The sequence below is a fragment of the Condylura cristata genome, unplaced genomic scaffold (assembly GCF_000260355.1).
Source record: "Condylura cristata isolate star-nosed mole 26May11 unplaced genomic scaffold, ConCri1.0 scaffold00019, whole genome shotgun sequence".
Classification (NCBI taxonomy): domain Eukaryota; kingdom Metazoa; phylum Chordata; class Mammalia; order Eulipotyphla; family Talpidae; genus Condylura; species Condylura cristata.
In genome coordinates, this window is record NW_004567120.1 from 11,733,941 (window position 1) to 11,759,266 (window position 25,326).

At 42.4% G+C, this 25,326-nt stretch overlaps 1 protein-coding gene across 1 annotated transcript; it reads right to left on the reverse strand.

Moving 5' to 3' along the window:
* Positions 1 to 11,913: 11,913 nt before the first annotated feature.
* XKRX (XK, Kell blood group complex subunit-related, X-linked) lies at positions 11,914 to 22,056 on the reverse strand. Its single transcript, XM_004685643.2, has 3 exons — positions 21,722 to 22,056; positions 17,938 to 18,206; positions 11,914 to 12,659 (listed from the first exon to the last, which is right to left on the reverse strand). The coding sequence occupies exons 1-3, from the start codon at positions 22,054 to 22,056 to the stop codon at positions 11,914 to 11,916; spliced, it is 1,350 nt and encodes a 449-aa protein (XP_004685700.1).
* Positions 22,057 to 25,326: the final 3,270 nt, after the last annotated feature.

Sequence of the window (25,326 nt, forward strand, 5' to 3'; positions counted from 1 at the left end):
TTTGGAGCTCATTGTGCTTCTTGGATGTACTTGATCAATTTCTTTCATCAAACTTGGGAAGTTTTCTTTCATTTCTTCTCTAATTATTATTTTCATCTAATTAGTTTGCTAGAGATGCCATGGAAATTACCACAGAAATTGACTTTGCCACAGTTCTGGAGGTTGGAAGTGCAAGGTCAAGGTACTGGTATAGTTGGTTTTTCCTGAGGTCTCTCTTTCTCTCCTTGACTTTCTGCTGGCCACCTTCTTGCTGTGTCTTCACGTGGCCTTTTAGTTATATATGCATGTGCTGGTGCCTCTCCCTCTTCTTATAAGGATTCCGTCCTGTTGGATTAGAGCCCCATCTTCTCTGCCTCATTTTAACTTACTGAGTTCTTTAAAGACTTTATCTCCAAATATGATCACATACTTAGGTACTCGATGTTGAGACTCCAGCATATGAATTTGGGAGGGAACACAATTCAGCCCATAACATGCTTCTATTCTTCTTCTCTCTTCATCCATGACCAAATGTGCTTGCTGGTGTCCCGCAAAGCTTTTAAGTCATACTCATTTTTTTCTTTATTTTTCTTTCTCCTGCTTAAACTGGACAATTCCACTTGCCCTGTCGTCAAGCTTGCCAATTCTTTCTTCTGACTCTTAAGTCTGCCATTAAACTTTCCAGTGGATTTACATTTCAATTATTTTTGTTCTGCAGCTCCACAATATCTGTTTCCCTTTCATTGCTTCTTTCTTTTAATTTTATATTTCCTAGTTGGTTAGCCTTTGTTTCCTTTAGTACTTTTGGCCATGACTTTCTTTAGCTCTATTTATATTTAAGGCACCTGATTTAAATTCTTTGTCTAGTGTATCCTGGGCTGTCTAGGAAGCAGCACTTAATAATTAACTTCCATTTGACTATATGGAGCATATTTTCTTGTTACTTTGTATGCTTTATAATTTGTTGTTTTAAACTGGATATTTTGAATATGGTGAGCACTCACATTCTTACCTTGCTCCAGGTTTTGTTACTGCTCTATGCTATGGAACGCTGTTTAGTGACTTTTCTAAACAATTTTTTAAAGTCTGCTTCTTTACCATGTGGGACAATTGAAGTCTACTTCCAATAACTCAGTGGTCATCTTGTTTTCAAAGAGTTTTCTGCTGAATTCCAGAAAAAAAAAAAAGGAGGAGAAGGAGGAGGAGGAGGAGGAGGAGGAGGAATATTCTCCTGAACATTGCAGACTGGATTTTTTTCTGGGTGGTTGTGGAGGGAGACTACTCTTTCAAGACTGTGCTTTAACTTTCTTTTTTTTAGGAAGAATCTTTTTTCTTTATATTTTTAAAAGATTTATTTAGAACTGGGGTACAGGCCAGAGGTGCAGCGGTAGTGAGAAGCTTCACCAGAGATAGCGCAGGGAGCAGAACAGGAAGATTGGTGAAGTACACTGCTGAGGGGAGCAGCGGAGGAGACAGGAAATGTCTGCTGTGCCAGATGGGTCACCCCACTGGGCAGGGATCAAACTTGAACTGAAGCAGTGGCAACCAGCTTCACAGCTCTGCTCCCCTCCCCATTGCGCCACCAGGGAGTGCCCTGGAAGAATCTTTTTTCTTAAAGATTTATTAATTTATGCATACAAGAACTGGGGTACAGGCCAGAGGTGCAGGGAAGTGAAGGGATTCACCAGAGACAGAGTAGGGAGCAGAATATGAAGATTGTCTGAAGCACACTGCTGAGGGGAGCAGAGGGCATGACAGGAGAGGTCTGCTGCACCATGTGGGTTAACTCCTTAGCAGGCCCAGGATCCAACTGATCATGCTGCAGAGTCTGGTAATAACTTGATAGTGCTGCCTATAACCCCTGCACAAGCAGGGAGGCCCTGCTTTAACTTCACTTCTTGCTTGTAATAGTTTGAAGATCAGATATTGGTGAAAGCTCAGGGTTCTTGAGGACTTTTCAGAACACGTGTTCAGCCCTGGATATGTGGATTGCCTCCTTGTTTCCTGGGTATGCGCAGGAACTTTTATCTCCTTAGTCTCCCATGTACCTTCTCTCCCAACCTTTCTTTCCAAGTTTTTCGGTCTATTTATTGCTTGTCTCAAATTATATCCCTTGCCAAAGGCTGCTGTGACCCACACTCTTTAAACTACCTTAGTTTAAATACCACCTAAAGTAGGGCAAACTGAACATGCCCTTGTGACCTTCATTTAGATTACCTCCAGGCAGGTGAAAGTACACATGCACCGTTCTTTGAGAATAAGGTCTATATTGTTTCCTCTGGCCCAGGGACTGCACCTGGCTTGGGTTGGTATCATCATAATCTGGTTCCAGTCTGGTGCTAAGGGATGGAGGTGAGAGCAGGCTAATTATAATGCCAGTCCCCCTCTGACTGTAACACAGCAGTTTCTTTCCTCATTAAGCTTTTCCTTGCTTGGTATAAGTTTTTTATTAGATTTCAAGTTTCTATAATATTAATTTGCCAAATTGCCAGCTTTTTAGTTGATTTTGTGGAGGTCCAGAGCCCTGGATTTACTTACTCCACCATTTTCAGTACCCTCAGTTTTTAATTTTTTGTAAGGATGGAATTGTGACTTCTGAGCTCTTAATATGCCTGAACTGAAACCAGATGTCTATTCATTATCTTTTTATGCACAAATGTTCTCATCATTGACCAGTGTAATACCCTGCAAAATGACTCATTATCCTTCTAACAGAATTCCAGTAATTTTCGATAGCTTCCTTGCTTTAGCTATGAGATATCTCAGGCTCATCTTGCACATCTACTGACTCAGACCTGGATAAGCATTTCTCTAAAGGTCTCTGGTTCCTTTCAATGGAAACTGGTATTTAAATACCAAAGCCTAGGTGCCAAGGCCATTTGTTGCTGTTGAATTGTCATTGATTCCAGGTTTTTCAGTGGATAGAGTCATGAAAAAATGTTTTCAATAAATATCATGAATTTGTCCTATTTAAACTTTAAATTTAATAGTATGGAAGTTTTACCCAATAACTTTGTTTTGTACTTTATTTTTTCTTACCTAACATCCTTGAGTGCTAACTACATGAACCTCATGCTTACTAGCTTTTTTCTAAATAAGCCAATAATAATTTCAAAAACAATTCCCACACTATTATAAATGGTAAGACTACCAAAAACAATTTAAGATTTTTTTGTGGTTCATTTTGTCCTTTGATCACACATCACTAGGGATGTCTGTGTTTTGAAGTCACTTGAAGTTATTCCCTCGCTCTTTTCTAAAGAAATTTATTTATTTATGCTTACAGAACTGGGATACAGGCCAGATGTGTGGTGGGTGAGAGGATTCACCAGAGACAGAGTGGGGAGCAGAACAGGTAGATGTACTGAAACACACCACTGAAGAGAGCAGCAGGTGGGTCAGGAGAGGTCTGCCACGCCATGTGGGTCAGCTCCCTGGTGGGGGATGGAATTCATGCTCAGTGGCTTTGGAGGGCTTCATATTGCAGAGCTTTAACCCGTTGCGCCACAGGGAGAGCCCTATTCTCTCCTTTTTATGATTATGTTACCAACTTGATACATAGTGAGGTTCATCTGTTTTGGTTTGTTTTGAATTAACTCTGTTCCTTTCTTTCCCCGGTTTTATTTTATTTTTTATAATATTTTTGCATATGCTAAACATTAGGTGTAATCCCCATAGAATTTCCACCACCAATTCACCTGTGCAATTCCTTGTCCTCTTCCCACCCGTGTTTTGATCCCTTTCTCTCCTCCTCCCCTGCAGAATGTCTCTGATTTATAGCTATCTGATTATTTTTGTTTAGTTTTGTTGTATTTTTTAAATTGTTAGTATTTTCCCTTGATCCCTAATTTGCTTTTCCTATATTCCTCCTATAAGTGAAAGCATATGATAGTTTTCTTTTTCCTTCTGACTTATTTTCTGAGCATAACCCCTTCTAACTCCATCCATGTTGCTGCGAATGGCATTAGCTTATATTTTTCATTGCTGAATAGTATTCCATTGTGTATATGTATCACATCTTCTTGATCCAATCATCTATTTTTGCCTTTCCCCACTTGATCTTAAGGTTTGCTGCATACTTTTGATGTTTCTTGTTGAAAATATAAGAAGTCTCTCTGTATTTCTCCCCTTTTTTACACATAACAGTTGTTATACTATAAAAAAAATCTCTGCCTTGTTTTTGATCACTTAGTATATCTTGGAGATTATTTTATGCCAGCATATGAAATTTATCTGCATCCTTATTTTATGACTGGATATTTCACTACTATGTGTACTGGGTTTCTTTCTTTAATCTTTTGATATTACAAATAGTGTTGGACATATGTCATTTACATTTCTCCAATGTGTTTTTGGAATAGATACTAGGAAGTGAGACTGTTCTATTTATGCTTATGTAACTTTATTAAGTGGCAGCTAATTCCCCTCCATAGGGGATATTCATCTTATATTTCCTCCAGCCAGGTGTGAAAGGTCAGACCTCTTTCTATCTCTCTGCTGAGCCAGCGAGGATCAAAGCATTAACTTTGGGCTTCATGGTGCAGTAGAGACTTCCCCTTCCTCACTATGCATCCCACTGACATGTAGCATAGCCTGCATCCCATTATTTTCCCTATTATATACTGTGTGTTATAAACAAATGGGTTTCCTGGCAATGAGGAGGAATGAAGTCATGTGGCAAGCCGTGATTTGTTATGAGCCACTTCTCAAGCTGCCTGGAGCTAAAGAAGATTCCAAAACATGCTAAACAGCCCTGACAGCCTGCTTGCAAATGAGTCGACCTAGTCTGCTGCCCGTACCAGCCATTTGATCTTGTTATGCCTCTGTGGCCGGTGTGCGGTGTGCATAGCCCAGTGCATACATAGCCCCGTGTCCTGCAGCATATGATATTAGACAGACATCTTTATACTTCTCTGAAGTACTTGTTTTCTGTTCTAGCCATTGTTAGCAACTTTGAAATTAACCCATTGCAGGTGCTCAAAAGACAAGTGTCACTGTTGTTATTTCTTTCATCTGTGGACTTTGTCTTCACTTCCGTGTACTGCCTAAGTGTCTCCTTGGAACAGATCAGCAAGCTTGAGAATGAAAATGTTGACTCTTCATAAGTGTGAAGAAAATATTATCCAAAATACCACAGCTTCAGACTCCCCTGGTCTGCTCTCTCTCCCCACCTTTGATAACACTGTGAAGGAGGAAATGTTCATCACCAGTATTCCTGGATGTTCTTTTCTAGACAGCCCCTTACCCTTGCACTTCCAACCCTTCCCCAAGATTCCCTGTCTCTGACCCTCAAATACTCAGAGACCTAGTGATCACTGCACCCACCAAATGCTTCTTGTGACCACACCTCACCATATTCCTCTCCCAAAGAATTTGTCCTGGGCAAAAAAGGCTCTGACTTTGCTTAAAAGCATTTCAGGCACCAGGGAAGATGGCAATGGCGAAGTGAAGAAAGGGAACAAACTTCACCTAGAGACTTTTTCCTGAAATCATGTCATGCAAGTCTCGGCAGGGACCCTGACTTAGCAAGCAGAGAGGAATTGAAAGTATTTTCTGATATGAAGCCAATTTACAATGTACCAGTGATGTATATATATTGTACATACATTCCAGGCAAGAAAAAAAAAAAAAAGGTTTACCCCAGAACTGAGTGGATGTTTCAGTGGTGGTCTGAAGGTACAATTTGAATGGTTCTGGAAGATTTCAGAGTCCAAAAGATGTTTTCCACTAGACTTTTACTCTCCTGAAAATTTTTACTCCTATGTAAAAATATGTATTTTAAATTACGAAGCCATGCATGGCTCTACTTAAAGATGGCAGATTGAACACATGAATTTGATTTTGCTCCTTCCCCAAGTCATACTTAAATGACACTAATAGACAATCTCTACAAATTTCAAAATAATAACAAAACTCAAGGCATTAGTAACCCAAATAAGTATGAAGAACATGTAAAAAATGACAGTGAATGGGTTTTTTAAAAAAGAAATAACCCATAAAAACCAAGAAAACATGAAGGAAGATGGCATCATCTGTATTTTGAAAGGTGGAAAGCAAATAGTGAAATGGGTAACTTACTGTGAAAACTGGAGAAAGATAAACCTTCTAACAATAGTGAGAGGAAGTTTACACAGCATTGCTCCCCAAGAGGACTCTGGAATTGAGAACACCTTTGGAGGTAGGCATGAAGGTAGGGCTAAAAACAGGGACGGGAGTTTGAAAGTCTAGGAAGCAGATTTTCAGAAGCCCTCATTCCATGCTTATGGCAACTGTCCTTTACCTTGGGGAAAAAAAGGGAGATTTATTTTCTGGAAAAGCTGAAACTGAAAACCTCTGCACAGGAAGAATACCAGATACAATTGAAGACAAGGATATTGAACTGCTAGCAGGAAGACTAAGTGAATGTTTACATGCTGGGTGCTGATACCGTTGGCTTTTTCCCCAATTAGTTTGCAGAAAAGGGTGGACAGGCATGTACTTTTTAGATGAGGGATTGGAAGAGTCTCCTCTGCAGAATCAGAATAGCCCAGGAAGAAAGATATATATTGATCTAAATATATTAATGTCAAGTATTTCCCAAAGAAATGGCCTTACTAGATTGCTCTAGGGTGGTCTTAATTGATAAGCACCAACTACAGGCTTTGAACTTCCAACTGGGTTTTTATTTCCTTGTAAATATGATCAGACAGCCCAGGGTCAGTACACATCTGAAGACAATCTTTAACATAAAAGAAACCACTATAAACACAGCAACAATGGATAATGCCGGTCTTCTCAATGTACCTTTCTTCTTCTTGAAAGTAGAGCTTGAGGCAAAGGCTTGCTTGAGGGTGGTTTCATTTGGGAAGTAACCCGAGAGTTTAGGGGCCTGGGGTATTAAAACAGGGAAGGAACAATAGGGTTCACTGGCAAGTTCGTGGTTGCTGTTGGTGGCTGGGGTTCTGTTTTGCCAGTACCTTCTCAGAAGCAGTGTAGAACCTACCTCAGAACTATTCTCCAGATATATGAAAATGGAGAGTACCAGTCCACTAGCTCCCACACCTCACTAGTCGAAGCAAACAACTACTGGGCACTTGAAGATTGCATCCACTGAAGTGAAGAGTGGCTCACCCAGCAGACCTCTGTGGGTCAGAGGCACCCTAGGGCATAATGAGAGACTGTTTGAATACACCTGCGAGAATCTGGTTGCCACAGCAATGAATGGCTATGTTAAATGGTGAGGTGAGAGTATACCAGGTGTCTACGGCATAGGGAGAAGAAAAGAATTTTTAAAACAGTATTTCTAGCAATAAGATGTAAACAAGAATGGGTTGCTATTTTTTAAAGGAATAGAAAACAAAAAGGGGACCTTTGGAAATAAAGAGAGCAGAGAAAAACTCAAGATTTAAAAAATATATATGTTTATTCGTTTTCCCATCATTTACATATTGACTGCCAGTGCTTCAAGAGTTAAGGCATGATAAGATTATGGACATGTGTGTCCCCTGAAAATTGTCATAGAATCCATTGGCAAAAGCTTCAGTGAATGGGGATCTCCACCTTTGGACAGTTACATGTTCTGGAATGTCCAGAGTCCAGTGGTCTTTTTTTTTAATTTTAAAGATTTTATTTATTTATGCATACAGAACTGGAGTACAGGTCAGAGGTGCAGGGGTGGTGAGAGGATTCACCAGAGACAGGCTGGTGGACAGAGCAGGCCGACTGACAAAGTACACTGCTGAGGGGTGCACTGGGCGGGTCAGGAGAGGTCTGCCGCGCCATGTGGGTCACCTCTGGGGCGGGGATCAAACTCATGCTGAAGTGGCTTTAGCTTCTTAGTGCTGTGCTCTAAACCGCTGCACCACCAGGGAGGGCCCCCAGTGGTGTTTTACTAAAAGACTTCTCAAAACAGGACCCCTGGGATCTCCCTTGTGGCACAATGGGTTAAAGCACAGCATTATGAAGCTCTAGAAGCCACTGCAGCACAAGTTCAATCCCCAGCCAGGGAGGTGACCCACATGGCGTGGCAGACCTCTCCTGACCCGCCCTCTGCTCCCCTCAGCAGTGTACTTTGTCAGTCGGCCTGCTCTGTCCCCCAGCCTGTCTCTAGTGAATCCTTACTGCCCCGGCGCCTCTGGCCTGCACCTCAGTTATGTAAACATAAATAAATCTTTTTTTTTTTTAAAAGGGACCCCATAAAGTATGGCTGCAGTGTCCCAATGAATAATCTAGTGCCACTCACCCCACCCTTCTCCAAGAAGCAACAATCAATTCTGGAGCTAAGGAGGACCATGGCCTTGAGGGGTACAGCTATGAGGGATCACCATAGCATGCACTGCAGGTAGATCTAGGGGTCTTGCCTATGAGAAGTCTGTTTTTCGGTGGGAGAAAAAGCAATGTTGGCAAGAGGAGGTATAAAAGAATGGCCCTTAGTATGCCTGAGTACACACTTGGTTTACCTCCTAGACTTTTGCAGGCTTCACCTTTCTTTCTCCAGAGTGAAATGACAGCTGCCTCCTGATAAGGATTGATCGTGATGACGAATGCATGCTATGAACTTAGCCATAGCCGCCAAATTGTCCTAAAACCACTGTTTCACAAAGGATCCAGATTTCTGTCATGATTAAAAAATGTGAGCTCGGGCCCTCCCTGGTGGTGCAGCAGGTTAAAGCACAGCACTGAGAAGCTAAAGCCACTTCAGCATGAGTTCCAGCCCCCACCCCAGAGTTGATCCACATGGCCTGGCAGACCTCTCCTGACCTGCCCACTGCTCCACTCAGCAGTGTACTTCTGAACCCCAGTTCTGTATGCATAAATAAATAAATCTTTTCTAAAAATGTGAGCTCTTGCCTGAGTACCTAAGATTGAATCTTGGCTTTGCCATTAGCTGGGAACTTGGTCAGGTCACTTTACTTTTCTATGCCTTCAAATCTTCCTCTGCACTATTGCGGATAACAGCAACTACAAAGAATTCTTTTGGAGATTCAATGAACTCCCATATATAAAGCACCCTGCTACACATATAGCAAATGTTCATAAATATTAGTGATTATTTAATTCTCCTACAGCATCTCATAGTTCAAATGCCTATTGTTTTAAAGCATTTTTGGAGCAAGTGCAATGACAACTATTAATTCACTTATACATTTCCTGAACATGCTTACTTGCCCATACTTCACCTACTGGTTTTCCAATGACATGAGACCAGCCGTTGTCACACTGGTTTAGCTCCTAAACTTTATGGTTCTGCCTTCATTTGCCAAAACTAATTTGCTGTTCCCAGCTCTGCTACTCTCCCACTCAGTAAGACCTGCTCCTACACACAGACTCTGCGCTGCTTTAAGATTTCAGAGAATAAGCCCTCCCTGGTGGCTCAGCGGGTTAAGGTGCAGCACTGCAAGCTAGCAGCAGCAGCTTCAGTGAGAGTTCGATCCCTGGCCCTGGAGGTGACCCACAAAGCACGGCAGACCTCTCCTGTCCCGCTCACTGCTCCCCTCAGCAATGTACTTCATCAGTCTGCCTGTTCTGCCCCCCTACTCTGTCTCTGGTGAATCCTCTCACTACCCCTGCACCTCATTTAAAAAAAAAAAGATTTCATATAGTAAAATTAGACTAGTCCATTAAAGATGGTTCACAGCTGGAAGGGGGCCCTTTTCCTACCCCACCACCATATTTCACAATTTCTTCTTCTGTATATGTAGACTGTTGTGGGTCAGAAAGGCCAACACTCATAGGAGGTTCTGACAGTTCACCTGCATAACATATCACTAGCATCTCTTCTCCTTGAGTAAGGGCAACAGGTTTTTCAGGTCCGAAGCTGTCCCACACCCTTTGCCCTAAACTCCTTACATTCCCAGGATATTAAGTCACTGGGACTGGGAGGATGCCTGGGAAAAAGTACGCCTCGCCTGGTAAGGGCCAAGGAGCACTTTTCTGCCCTGTGTATCCTCCACTCTGATTGGCCTGCCTGGCTCAGTTTGTGTCTTTAACTATGTTCCCATAGCACCCGCCCCTGGAGTAGCTGATTCACATGGTTTTAATGGACCAAATTATAGATCCACGCTGCTCCTACTCTTAATGAGGGCATATTAACCACTGGGGAGAAATTCCTGATTGAATTCCAAAGAGGCAGTATGTTCTTGAAGTTCTGACAGATTATTTCATTCAAATTCATCTTGAATAACACAGCCAGAAGACAGCAGTATAAGCTTTTTATGACAACCACCTAAATCTCTTCTTTATCATGAAAGATGAAATGAAGGAGTTGGGTTCAAAAAAGGAAATCCTACTACTCCTAAACAAGTCACTTCACTCTATCCCAAGCTGAGTGTCCAATTCTTTTAACCCCAAATCATCATGGAAGGTGGGAACACCATCTGAGACATGCCAGGAGGTAGAACTCTTCTAGCGCACAGTCCTGCCACTTAAGAGAGGAAAGAGGCAGCCCTCCCTGGTGGCGCAGCGGGTTAAAGCACTGCACTAAGTAGCTTAAGCCACTTCCGCATAAGTTCGATTCCTGCCCACCCCGAGGAGACCACACGGTGTGGCAGACCTCTCCTGACCCGCCCGCTGCTCCCCTCAGGAGGGGTATGGCTGCATGTGATTCTTCACATGATCCCAGCAGTAAAATTAGCTGAGCATGAGAAGCCTTAGGTTAGATTGTTTACAATTCCTCAACTAGTACATGTGACTAGCGGTTCTTCTCACTTTTTTTTGGTATGTGAAGGGGTGGCATTACTTAGGTAAATGCTGAATACTCAGTCCTCATAAGCAGTGGCCAGAGTCATCTTGGTTCCCTGGTTACCTTAGAGACATCCAACTGGCTTCTCACCAAACTTTTCAACTGATATGAGATGTAAGCACTGAACTCCATGAGAAAGGGAGACCTGACCTCATCCACTGTGGCGTGGAACTGACCAGAGGGTGGGTAAACATATGTCCTAATTAGAAAATAAAACCTTGGACAGAAACCAGTATCAACGATGATATCATGTGATCCAGTTTTCTTCTTCTGCCTTACCTTGGGGAGTTAGACAGTCATTCCAACCCAGAACAGCAGGAAGCTGATGTCCCAACTATTATTGCCTCCTCTCTCCCATAAAGAAAATAAATCAATCAATCAACAAAATACACAAGAGAGTAGCAGACACAAAGCAGTCTTCATTTCTTCCACACATTAGAAACATTTTCAATTACAATTCAGCTTCTCTGAGGTGAACATCAAGTAGTAAAATGTCAACAGCACAGAAAAGCCACAGCCAGGAATCTCTGATAATGAGGCATGAAGTGAGAGATTCTACTCAACTGCCTCCACCCAACCAATGGGGGGTGGATGCAGGTCCCTGAGAAAATCCGTCCTTCTGACTTATGTCTTGAAGGAATCCTTCTCTGCACATTCTCCACAGCGTGCCTATGAAGGGTTGTTGAAAAGAGAGGCCTTGAGGAATGATCACTAGTAAAATCCTAGATGAGAGCACACTCAGTTGAAGAGTTGCTCTATAATGGTGACCCCACGTATACATTAGTAAGGCTGTGTTCTGTGTATCACACCTAGGTAGCAAGCAATCACATCCCCTGAACAGTCAGGATATACACTGGTGGGATTCAGGGTCATCAGCATGGCCCTGGGAAAGTTCAGTAATGCTTCAACCAAATGAGAATTAGAAGATCCCAGGTTGCAGAAGGTAAGTTATCCCAAAGGGCCGCCAGACACCTGATCTGGATGAGAGGAGTGTGAACCCAATCCTGACCCTTCTGGACATTAAGTGATCACCCTGGATTCAAAACAGAGCAGTCAATCTTGAGGGAATAAAAAACTATCTGGAGGGGCTGTTCTTTCTACGGGTAAGCTTACCAGAAATCTAAAGTAAACATCCTGCTGGAGTCTCACCTAGGATCTTCACCACCCCTTCAATTTCACAACCCCCAATCCATCCTTAAATACCCAAAATATAATCAGAGAATGCTTTGCCTTGACTCGGTTTCAGAGGGTGGCGGGGCATTTTCAGCCCTGCCTTGGGGGCGCTGGTGGCAGCAGACACATTGGAGGTAATCCACTACATTGTGGGTGAAGAGTGAGCGCAATGGATGCAAGTACTGGAAGAAAAGGAGCATGAAGCCGATGGAAATCAGATAAGCAATAATGAGCTGCACAGCAATCAAGGAATGACAGTAATTCAGCAATACTTTCACTCCAAGGAACTTAAAAACCAAGACCATGATCACATTCTCAACCAGCCTCACACTATAGTGCAGGCCCATGTGTCCCCAGTTCTGACCTTTGTCAACAAGGTCCCTGTCTGCCAACTTCAACTGCAAGGCTGACCAACAAGAGAAGTTGATGCCAGCATAGAGAACAGTAATAGAAATCAATACCACCATGGTGCCAACCCGGCTGAAGTTTTTTTCAATGTTATTAGGCATCTGGGCACCACTCCTCCAGAACTTAACCCAAGGCTCAAAGAAGATGATGATAAAGTTGAGCAATAAGAAGGGCACAGCCTTCAGTTTCAAGGTGGCGGAGAAGAGCACCAGAATCATGAGGCGGGAAGTGATCTCCAACGTCCGCCAGATGGTGATGCACAGGACTTCTAGTGGCCCAAGGCGAATCTTGTATTCATCATACTTGATCTGGATGGCCAACATATTGCAGAGGGTAGCCCCATAAGTAACTGATATCAGGGAAAAGACCATTAGCACAACTGGAAGAAAAAAAGAAGAAATAGGTCATCAGTTGGTGTCAGTGGCCACAACTTATGCTCTGAGCTACAGGACCAAAGAGCTAACAGTGGAGACTTGAGGGCCTCAGTTAAGAGCACACTCACGTGAAATCACAGCTATGCGAACAAGGAGCATGTACAGAGAGAAAATGGGAAGGAATAAGAAAAATATATATATATTTGCTGATAAGAATTATACCTGTTTCTAGACCTTTTTTCTGTTTCTCTGTTTTCTAAGTTATCATTATAGTGTGATGATTAATATATACTATAGTCTTTCAATAGTTATAGGAATTTACAAAGTTAACTTTTTAAAAAAGAGTAGGTCTCAGAAGTATTCATAGCATTAGATCATGAACTTGAGAAGAACATATACTAAGGGAAAGAGTAGCACCTTACGATACAGGCTCCTGAGTAAATATTGAAGGAGGCAAGACAGAACCCCATTCGAACTAATCCAGCCTTAGGAGACTCAGAATGCCTTTGGTCACAGACCTCCCCATGAACACTCAAAAGGCACAAAGAAACACACCCCAAAGGAACAAACTCCCAGCTTTGTTTGCAAGATGTTTTTCAGCTCTGTTAGAGTATTGAAATCTCAAAGGTGGGGACCTGTTTAAAGTGGCTACTCTTGGTTTTATGTTTATTTACTATTGATATATAATTGACACAAAACTTTATATTATTTAAAGTTGTACAGTACAATGATTTCACATATTCTTAGCCTATAGACCACTCAATCCCATCCTCAAGAGTTAATGTTCCTTGTAGATTGGGAACAGAGAGCGTAAGCAAGTCTGACCAAGTGTGGTGATGCTTTCCCAAAATTAGAATTCATTTATTGATAGTGATGTAATAAAAGGAAAAAAGCCCGACGCTTCCAATAAATGTAGGAACACCTTCCATCTGTCTCCCTAAAAATAGACTCATGCCATAGAGATCATAACACTTTTAATAAATGTGATCACCCATGCTGATTTGAATGGCCTCAGAGAGAAAAAGGGACCCAGAAAGGGGAAAGACAGGAGGAACACTAAACCAAAGAGTTTTTCACAAAACCTTGAAAGAGATGGAATCATCAGACAGTTTTCAATGGAGAAATCAGAAATCAATTGAAAACAAGGCCTTCCCTGACAGCCTTTGTAAATGCAATATAGTAGAACACAGGCTCTGAAGGCAGACATCCTGGGTTCCAATCCATTCTTTGTCACCCACCACTTATGGAAACTTGGGGGAAGCTTGTAGCTTAACCTCTCAAAGCTGTTTCCTCACTTGTAAGATGGGAATAATAACAATAATTATCTCATAGGGTTGTTGTGAAGATTAAATGAAAATAATTACATGTAAAGGACTTAGAGAAATCTCTAAATGCTACCTGCTAGCTGTTTTCAACATCATCATCACCACTACCACCGCCATCATTTCCTATTTCCAAAAGTAGGTGCATTTACTTCATTTGGGAACTACTCTGGCACTTAACCTAAACCTTGCAAAGATATACAAGAAAACCAACTGAAGTCTCTCTGAAAATAATGACTAGTAGTTAAGTGGTGATGTTTCATGTATAAAACTCATGGAGTTTCCCCCAAATCATCAAGTTGTCTATATTAAATAGTTACAGGGCCTCCCTGGTGGCACCAGAGGTTAAGTCTCAGCATATTAAATTGTAGCAAGCTATCACCAGCCACTGTGGCATGGGTTCAATCCCCTGCCTGGGAGATGACCTGTGGGATGGCAGAATTCTCCTGTCTCCCCTGCTGCTCCCTTTAGCAGTGTGTTTCAGTCAATCCACCTGTTCTGCTCCCCACACTGCCTCCCAACCCCTACACACCTGGCCTGTACCCAAGTTCTTGTATATTTTGCTTGTCAATCGTATCGTAATAAATTTGGCTAAAAATATATTATGAATTGGAAAGAAATAGTATCTTCTAATATCAATTGATTGATTCCATCTAGATGCAAATTCCCTCCAAAATAACCTAGTAATTTAATGCATTATCCGTCAAAATATCAATGAAATGTTCTTTTCTTTTTGTACTGTTTTGTCTTGATGGGAGAATTGAGAAGTTGGTCGTGGAAATTTATCTATTTGAAAGACCAGGCTAAATTGCTCTACCACATACGAGTTGTGAAGGAACTGGGTAAGAAAGGCACAAGATCTAAGAACAGTAAAGAATTTAAATACAATTTAATATGCCAGGATATTTTGTGCATATTACACGTAACATGTTGCACATGTATATCCAACATGTAGTGTATGCATGGCACACATGTAGTGTGTATGTACACACATACAAAATTATATACACACACACATATATACATACACACTAAATCCACAACAAAGGATTAATAGCAATATTAAGTAAATAGCTCCTACAAATTAATAAGAAAAATACAAACACCCACTAGAAAAATATGGGTAAAAGAGGCTCCTTGGTGGCCTAGCAGTTAAGTCTCAGCGCTTTCAGCCCTACTGCCTGAGTTCCATACAGCCAGGGAGGTAAACCACAGGGTGCAACAGACCTCTCCTGTCTCGCCTGCTATTCCCTTTAGCTATGTTCTGCTCCCCAATCTGTCTCTGGTGAATCCTCTCACCCCCTGCACTTCTGGCCTATACTACAGTTTTTCTGTATAAAAATAAATATTTTTAATGGGTAAAATATATAAATATATATGAGATTTAAAGAATGCACACAATGACCAAACATGAAAAGGTGCTGTTTCACTTACACTGAAAGAAAGCAAATTATAAAAATAATCAGATATTTTATAATTGCACAACTAAATAATATTTAGTTTATGATATATGACGATAAAGGCACATTCACTCATTGTTGATGGGAATATAAACTCATACAAACTTTTTGGGAGGGTTTATTGCTAACAATGATAAATTTCTAGATCTGCATACCCTTCACTTCAGCAATTCCACTGCTATGAATTTATCCTACAAAGTCTCATCCAGTGCACAGATACTTATAAAGATGTTCCCTGGAATTTAGTTTTCAATTAGAAAAAAAAATTGCATGGGAAAAAATAGAAACAATCTTTAACCCTAGCAAGAGAAGATTAGGGAAAAAGTGGTCCAATTCATAAAGTCTATTCCATATATATGTGTATATACACACACACAAAATCATTGAAGAAATATATTTTGCCATACTTCGATAAGATTGAAAAGGAGGTTTAACACAGAAATTTTGGGGGCAAATATATGTATGTGTTCTGTATACATATATATGTCATATATGAGTGTGTGTGTGTGTATATATATATATATATTTGTTGTATATATTTTTATATTCCATATAAAAAGAAATCTGGAAGGCTACCTTTGGGGAGTGAGATTATATCTCCTATTTTATACATATTCTGTACAGTTTTGAATCTTAAACATAACCATTTCTGATTTTTATAATAAAAAATGAGAACCAAAAATAGTAGTGCATGGTACTGCTATTTCAAACATTTCAAACCACATAGAAAGATGTAAAGTAAAAAGTAAAAGTCAGTTGACTTCTCATTTCCACTTCCTCTGAGATAAATCATTTCTTGCATATCTTTCAAGAAACTTTCTGGTCAGTCAATCTGCATCATGTACAACTTTTGTAATGTATACATTTTAAAATAGTTTAATGACCCTCAAAATTCTCAGCATCATCAAATCCAGATATATTTTCTGTGTACCTCTACTGGGTCCGAGAACTGGGGCGCGCCTGTGAAGGACAAACCAGAGGAATGACTGCTATGTCCAATATGTAGTGAATCTTTATTTTGTAGCGTGTTCCTTAAATACTCCGTATTATTAAGTTGAAACAATAGCACATTGACTTAATCTATCTAGACAGTCTCAAGCAGTAACAATAGCATATTGACTCATTCTAACTCTGTATCTGTTGTTCTAATTCTGGGTACACCCTGTCCAGCCCCAGATGGCCATGCACTCACACACACCCGGACACTTCTCTTGATAAGCTCTTTGGCTATCTTTCTCAGACCTGGCTTCTTGCTTGCAAGACCTATTTTCTCACATTCTTGGAGCTCAGACCCGGCACTCGAGAGCGTTCCCCCAAGGCGCATGCGCTTCCACAGGCCTTTCGGTATCTAAGTCCAGATGCCAGTCAAGGTTATGCCAGAGCTCTGCCAACATTTTCCTCCTTACATTCCTATCAGTTCTAGGTCTGTAAAAAGCTTCAAGACCAACAGAACTATACAAACAATTCTTAGTGGAGAAAAAGAGAAAGAGAGCAAATTTCTCCCTTACATTTATTCAAGACATAAAGCTTGAGGGACAGGGTCAGCATCTAATAAGAACGAAGTCCAAAGCTCTACCCAGCTGGACCAGCTGCAACCCAAGCATATGAAGTCACTGTCAGGCTGTTAAAACTCATTAACAGCACTTTATCTCAGCTTGAAAAACTGACTTGCTTTTCATCCTCTGCTCCAGTTCTTACTCATATCAGGATACTTCTTTTACAAGAGGGAAATTAAGGCAGTGACCTCTTTGGTAACTTCCTTCAAAGATCACAGAGAAGATCAAAACTGGGGCCAGGCCTGTCTCTCATCAGTATTCATCCCACACCCCCTTTTCTTTCTCCCCATTGGAAATGGAAGAGGTGATTAAATTAGTACTCCCCAAATGTGACTCATCATCGACTGGGGTACGTTCCAAAAATAGAGATCCCTGGCCTCCCCACAGATTGATTCAGGTCTGAAGTGGGAATATAATTTTCAAAAGGAAATTTTACCCAGGAATATGTCTTCTTGTGATCAGTAATATCTGCAAAATTCTCATTTAAAGACAGTGATCCTTAAACGAAAACCAAACAAACAGAACCAAAAATTTGTAGTAGAATTGAAATACTCCGCGCTAGGAAAACTGTCCCACTTGTTGCTGCTATTACTAGTTCTTATGATGCCGAGAGGGTTTAATTGTGACATGTTTATTCTAAATAGCTTTACCTCTGTTTAAGAAATCTGGCAAGCCTATGAGGTGTGGCTCACCAAGTTCTTTATTTCCCAGTGCTGTCCAATAGAATTTTCTGTGTGACAGACATGTTCTGTAAAACCTCTAGCCTCATATGACTACTAAGCACTTGAAATATGGCTAGCATGATTCGGAAAATAAATTTTTATATTTATTTCATTTTAATATAAATAGCCATATGGAGCTTGCAGCCAGTGATTGGACAACTCAAGTCTAGATTTTTTAAGACCATTATTTAAATGAAGCCCTCCCTCTCCTGACCCCACTCACCTCTCCCCAAGGGGACCTCTGCAGAGATCAGGGTCACATAGAGCTGATAGGTCAGCTGAGGCACGGAGCCCAGGAAGGCTTGGATCTGTGACATACGTTTGTAGGCATTGCGGTGCATGGCCAGGGTCCGGATGGAGTGGCCTACCTCCCATTCTATCAGCACCTCCTCGCCATTTATTAGCATCTTCTTTCGGGTGAGGCTGACATAGGGCTCCTCCTGCCCCTCTTTCTTCCATAGTGTGAGGTACTTAATCATGGCCTCCAAACATCTGCAGAAGTAAAGCATCACGGGAACTTAACTAAAGTTGTCCCAGAAAGGGAGGTTGTAATGAAGGGAAAAACAAAACTCAGAGGGTTGTGCTGCCTTTTTCCATAGCTTTCATGTCTCTACCCATTTTACTTGAATCAAAGACGTGGTCATGTCTTCTACTTGATGTCTTCTACTTGAGTCTAAACCCTTTTTTGTTCTGTCGGTCAGTGACCAACCCATAGCACTAGAAGTATTTCTTTGAGGACTTAAGGGATTGCTTTGTCTACTTGAGGACAGGCCTGTGGTAGAAAAGTTAAATATTAATATATTAAATAAGTAATGTGTTGAGAGAGAATGACGGAGTTTCCAAAAAAGGTACTGGTTTACATAACACCTCAACTCTCCGATGTAAAGCATTCCCTGTTCAAAGTGTTCAACTCCATAGTTGGGGCATTTGAGTTCTGCTTCTTCAACACAGAGCCTATAACTATTAAGTTTTTCAGTCAAAAATCCTAAAAGGGATCTAGAAAAACCCTCTGATATATACAGGAAAGACAACAACAAAAGTACTTAAAAGACTTGAGATCTCGGAAGTGAATGAATGTAGGGAACCACAAGATTTGGGGGTATCTTGACCTGTGTGGTGACAACAGCCATTTAAGGTTGATGCCTTCCTCACAAAGAGGAAAACATCCTCACAAGAATATCCTTGAAAAAGTGGTAAGGCCACATTTCCTGCTGTGATCCTCTCCCATCTCCCCCATATAAATTAGAAGTCTTTAGCAGTTCTGATGTGGTAAATAGAAAAGAAACAGCTAGAACATCTTGTTTTGGAACAGTTAAGTTACCACTTCCTCCATTCATCCTGAGATGAATGGAAACTAGGGACTATTTTTTATGTCAAGTAAGAACGTTTGTGGTGAAAATGAAGGCATCTTTGCTGATGACAGACTGAGGCCAGGGGCTGTATTTGTCTTGCCCACAGCCCGTATCACATAGTGGGGATTTGATAAAATATTTTCTAAGTAAATGAAACAGTGAAAATGAAGAAAAGAATGCAGGGTGAGAAATGATGGGGGTACATAATAGCAATGTAATTTAACAGAAAAAAGGCCAGAGATTAATATGCTCTCTAGGCCTTGACTCCCAATAGGAAGGTTTGGAATTTGTACTGGTTGCCTTTCTCCATGGGACCCCTCTAAGATTGGTACAAGCATACCAGTCCGAAGTACATAGTTTGAAAAACTGACTTTCTAGAGACAAACTCTGGAACCCAGGAGAGAAAAAGACAGAACAAAAGAACTAAGAAGAAAATGTGACATTCTCTCTCTTTCTATTTAAGGAAAATGTTGGTGAATAAAATGTTGGAAGCATGAAGCCTTCCAATTACACTTCTCTTCTTAAGGTTATTGACTGGCTCAAGTAAGAGTGTCTACTTTCCTTAAGCAAGAGTATATTTTCATTTCCAGAAGTGGGTTTTCATTTCATTTAAGGGAGCCTGGCCCTCCAAACACCTTCATGTGCCTATTAGCATTTGTCAAGATCCTATATACCTAAACAATAATTTGCCTTGAGAATAAGAATATCAAGGATATAACTTATGAGTTTTTAAGTATTTTTCTCTGCTGTAGGTTAGCTGAATGAGATGATATATACTTTCCAATGATTTCTGTTGGAAGCTAAAGACAAAAATAAAACCCAGTACTCAGTACTCCATCTAGAGGGTTCAAATCAAAGATGGGTGGGAGGCCAACAAAGCATACCAGGGAAGTCACAACCAAGGACTGGGACATTACTAGCTGAAATTTGCATCTTGAGATTGTTCTTCCAGGCAGCTGGATACATTGCACTTGAAAAGGGAGAGAAAAATGGCTTACTTGTTCTTCTTGTGACATCTCTACATTTCTTGCTTTCAAGTTCAAGATGAGGTCTTCCTTTTACAGCCTAACTTCAAAGATTTAGAACTGGAAGGAACCTTTAGGTTACCTAGTCCAAAATTTGTATATATGCCAACTGAGTCACATCTGACCAACAGATGTGGTTTGGATCATACCATGTTTTTATTTAACTATCTGCCAACACAAAAAAATTGTGATATAATCATGTCTTGGGGGGGGTCTCTCCTTAGAAGTTGGGGGATCTGGCAATATTGGGTCTGAATTTCAACAGGAAAACAATGGGCTGGAGCTGTCCCCTCAAGGCAAATTGTGTGGACTGGAAATCACAGAGTATTCACTACTCTCCTCACTTCTACAACATTTTGGCCTCATTGTCATTTATCATCACATATGCAAGTTATTGATTTTCTCATACCTAACCTATGTCATTCATTTATGATAACTGTCTGGCCCCAATAAGCACTTGAGCTTGAGACCCATGATTTAATCCAAACCATTTATTTGACAGGTGAAGGAACCGAGGCCCAAGGCATCTTCAGACATTTCAACAAGGCCATGCAACTAGTCAATGACAGAGAAAGGCTAGATTCCAAGTCTTCTTAATTGCAGGCCACCATCTCTGTTGCTATCCCATATGTTCCCTAATAAAACCTACTCTGTTTCTTGCTGTTTAAATATACATCATTAAAAAAATAAGAAGGGAGTTTCTTCCTCAATCCATTTCAGACTGTATTTAGTTCTTGAAGTATGAAATATCTTCCCATTGCAATTACAACACCAACACTCTGACCCATATTCCTTAGCTGCCTGCAGGTTCCTGCCTCATGTAATCAAGACAAACCTGGCCCATTCTTTCCTCCTGAGCTCATAAGTTTTGCAATATCTCCCTACCTTGAAGATCCCACAGTGTCCAGATGAGACTGCCGACACAGATGCCTGTCTCCCTTGGATAAGGCTCATTCTTGTCCTATCAAGACAATCTGAATGAAAGGGCTTGGTAATATTATATTTTGTTACAGCATCAGATGGAGAGATGAACTATCTTCCTTTGCCCCCTGCTAACCCTGTACCTTTACTGCTGAAAAATATATATGAATAAATAGGAGACTGATGAACTGACAGAGGAAAATGAATTACAATGGGTTGGTGTACCAGATGATCACAAAGGGCTTAAAATATTTTCTAGATGTTAAATAACTGGAAAATTTGAAAATGGCAGTGTTGCCGCCCCAGGCAGCTCAGGGTAAAGAAACTAAATGTGAGATGGGATGGAGCGGGGGAGGAACTTTCATCCAATGTATAGTGTGTAAAAGGTAAATCCAAATAACACACTCTGAAGTACACAGAGTAACCATGTCAGTCAGTCCCATACCAGTTTTCACAACCTGAATCCTGAGAGCCACATTGTCTAATGAAATCTTACAATGGTCCCATACATCGTTTCGGAACATGGGAACATGCCACATTATTCATCGTGGTAGTGTCAATTTAAGATAAGATTTGTGGGAGGCTGGTAAGAGGGAAGGGGAGCTACAATTAGATTGGAAGTACAGAGTCAGTCTTGTCATATTAGCTTCATCTTTATCTATACAAATCTGGGAAGAGGAGAGGGAGAAGAGATTAAAAAGTTGCTCACCTGATAACAGGTCCCAAGAGGATTAGATGCATAAACAATGATAGTGGCTTGTCTTTGGCCAGATCTCGGTGGACAAAAATGAGGGTCAACTGGACCATAATGGATGAAAACATAAAGAAGGAAAATGTGTACGCCATCCAATAGGTTTCACTATTCTTTCGATATATTCTAACCATATACAAAGCAGATGCAGCTTCCCCACAATACAAAAAGGTGGAGAAGAGGATCCCAAATGGAAAGGTAAACCGGGGGTTGGACCCGCGGATGACATCTTCCTCCAGAGACGAAGTCGGATCCACGTTTGTCTCCTCGGGGATTTCATAAACTTGGTCCATTGTCCAGCTTCTGGGAGTTGTAGTCTGGTCTTCAGAGCAGCCGCCCCTGTACCCCCACAATAATCCTGTCTCTACTGCAGAGCAAGTGTTGATGAGAGCTGTCAAGTCCAATCCCAGAAGTACTACTTAGGGCAGAAAGTCCCTCTTTTCCAGCGGTTAGTTGGAGTCTGGGATGGTAAACTCAGCAGCACCACTTTGAACTTGACTCTTGATTGGCCCAGGATTCCAGTCAATAAGGTAAGTGCTGTGCAACTTGGACTAGGCAATAGCAAGCCTCCCAGCGCCCAATCCGCAGTCCCATTCCAGGCACAGGAAAAGCCATGGGAACAGCTTTTTTCTTGGCCGGCTCCTTGGTCTGTAGCCCCCAGGCAGTGAAGTTGCCACTCAGTCGAGGCACGGACACCCAGCAGTTCTTGGCGGGCACTTCCGAGCAGTGTGTCCTCCTAACTCAGCCGAGAGCTGAGCCAAGGCAGAAGAGGGGGCGCAGCCTGAGCGTCCCTTCAGGGATTCACTTCCGTGCCTGGGAACCCCAGCTATCGCTGGGTTGTAGCTAGTGGCTCGCCCGCTCCCCTGCTGGCCAGGGCTCTTGCCCGACGGGCGCTGAGCCCTGGGTGGCTCTGGGTGGCTCCTCGGATTCCCCAAGCTCCGCCCCTAGGACAGCCGGGCAGGGGGCAGGAATGTGTCACCACCCTGTCCCCAGAGCTGGGCGCAGTCTCCGGGGAGGGAGAGTCAGAGCGCGCGCGCGCGCGCGCGCTACATGATAAGAAAAAGCTGGAGGGGTTTCTTTTCCTTGGAGAAACTTTGCTAGCCAGAGGCTTGATGTGCCGGGCGCCAGCCGGCTGGCCAGATGTTGCCAAACTCTTGGGCGCCTTCTGCGGCCCCAGTCCTGCCCGGCCCTCAGTTGTAGCGGTGAGAGGTCAGTAGCTCCTGGGACTGAGGCGCCAGGAGAGCGACGGCGCACGGAATGGGAGGGACAACTGCATCCAAAGGAGAAGCAGCCTGAGAGTGTCTGGGCAGGCAATGGAAGGGCGCCCCGCGTGCACAGGCGCGACTTGAGCCGATCTTCAGACCCACTGGTGGCCACGACGTCCACCGGAGCCCAGAGGAAGCCACAGCTTTCCTCTTCGCAACCAGCAGCGGACGCCCACCTCTACCTCATCCTCCCCGACTAGCTCGCTTCCAGCTCCCACACTCACTCAACCCACGCGGTAGGCAGGTGTGTTTCCCGTGGCCTCAGGTTTGAAGCTCGCTCGGTCCTATTGCCCTCCAGATAATAGCACGGGGTCACAGGGTGGGGGTCGGGGGACAGACCTGGGAGCCCACTTCTTAAGTGGGTCATATCTACCCTTTTCTTTTCAGGCGAGATTGTAGGCAGCAGAGGGAAGATTAAGAGGAGCGTAGGCAGGATTAGGGGGGGGAGTGGAGGGGGGTGTGAGCCGCTTGTCAAGACTCAAGGTCAGCCCACAGGGACTGGAAGTTCTTATTATGTGCCTTGATTTCTCCACTTGCAAAATGAGGCCAGGCTAGGAACTTTAGAATAAACTTTCAGGTCTTTGGCTGGAAGGTTCTGAAGAAGTGCCAAATTCTAAATAGACTGGTGAGGAGCCAAGAGAGCTGTTAGTAAAAACTGAGAGGGGTGTCTTAAGGAGCTTTGGAAATTGCCTGGATTCTTAAACTCAATCCTCCCCCACCTCACTGAGCTTTTGTTTTCATGTCTTCATTTGCATAATTCTAAACCCCAGAGAAAAAAAGAAAACATCTGCCTCCTGATAATAATATAAATGTAGCAGCCTGTGCTGATCTCCTTTTGCTGCAGGAAGTCAGTAAAAAGAATCCATGTGGGGCCCTCCCTGGTGGTGCAATAGGTTGAAGCACAACACTATGAGGCTATCACAGCCACTGCAGCTGGAGTTCGATCCCCAGCCCTGGAGGTGACCCACATGGCATGGCAGACCTCTCCTGGCCTGCCTGCTGCTCCCCTCACAGTCTATTTCAGTTGGTCTGCCTGTTCTGCTCCCCACTCTGTCTCTGGCAGATCCTCTCATCCCCTGCACCTCTGATCTGTACCTCAGTTCTGTATGTATAAATAAATAAATCTTTTTTAAAAATAGAATCCAACTGAGTGGCCAAGTAGCAACCACCAAAATAATGGCCTTGAGAACAACTCAATCTTGTGCTGTTTTTTAAGATTTCTGCAATTGTCACGTTTTCCTAGGACTGATTCAGTGACAGATCAGCATCTAAAGGTTGTTGCCTCTGAAGCAGAAGTCCCAGCTCTGTCTGCACCTGTGCTAGAAGCTGGGATAGCAAGCTGGCCTTACTCCCTTCTGTTTCACAAGGGAGGTCAACACTATTTCAGAACCCTGCTCACATCGTGTTGACTGGTTGGGCCTTTCCAACAGCGTGTGTTGTAGGACTGGGATAGACATGTTGGTCATCCTAACCTGAGAGAATGAAGGCTGTAGAACTTCAACATTTCTCTCTTCGCCTTTTCCTCCTTGCCTGTACTCCTATCACGCCCCAAACAGACAAATCTACAGTGCCTTTCTACTTTGTTCCAAAATGACTCCTTTGCAACAATAACACTACTGGCCTCTCCAGCTTCATCATCCAGATAACCCTATTGCATACTCTTTGCTCCCAGTCTGAAGGTTTCCTCACTTAATCGCGTTTGCCTTGCCTGCCTCCACCTTTGTGCCCCAGTGGGACCATGGAAGGTGCCCTTACTCTTTTCTCCATTAATCTAAACCCTAATCTTCCTTCAGGGGTCCACTCAAGTACACCTCCTCCAGGATGCCTTCTCTCACCTCCTCAACCCTCACTTTCCCTCTGACTTGATGCTACCGTCACCTGCTCTCCTGCACCAGCCCTTCAGCTACTTCTGTGCTTGCTTTGCTTCTCCTACAAGAGGGTAAAGTCTGCTCAATTAATGTTTATTGTGGCACTTGATGATGACAGTAGTGACTGAAAAATGATGCTGAAGATTCTTCACCCATACTTCATCCAATAAACTATGTAAGACTCGACACACTCATCTCTAAAAGCTGTTGCCACTCTAGCTGAGGCATAAAGTCCTTTGCAACACCCACTGCCTCCATTAGCCATTCAGATCACAGAGGACACCAGCCAATGTGACCTGTCTAGTCTCTGAATACATACAGCATTTTTTCTTTCTTCTTTCTTTCTTTCTTTCTTTCTTTCTTTCTCTTTCTTTCTTTCTTTCTTTCTTTCTTTCTTTCTTTCTTTCTTTCTTTCTTTCTTTCTTTCTTT

What these genes read in the sequence shown, in the direction of transcription:
- XKRX (XM_004685643.2), bottom strand. Translation starts at nt 22,056, where the DNA reads ATGGACCAAGTTTATGAAATCCCCGAGGAGACAAACGTGGATCCGACT. An exon ending in CTCTTGGGACCTGTTATCAG is followed by an intron (nt 18,207 to 21,721) that starts GTGAGCAACTTT and finishes TTACTTCTGCAG; the next exon opens with ATGTTTGGAGGCCATGATTA. An exon ending in AGAGGTCCCCTTGGGGAGAG is followed by an intron (nt 12,660 to 17,937) that starts GTGAGTGGGGTC and finishes TTTTTCTTCCAG; the next exon opens with TTGTGCTAATGGTCTTTTCC.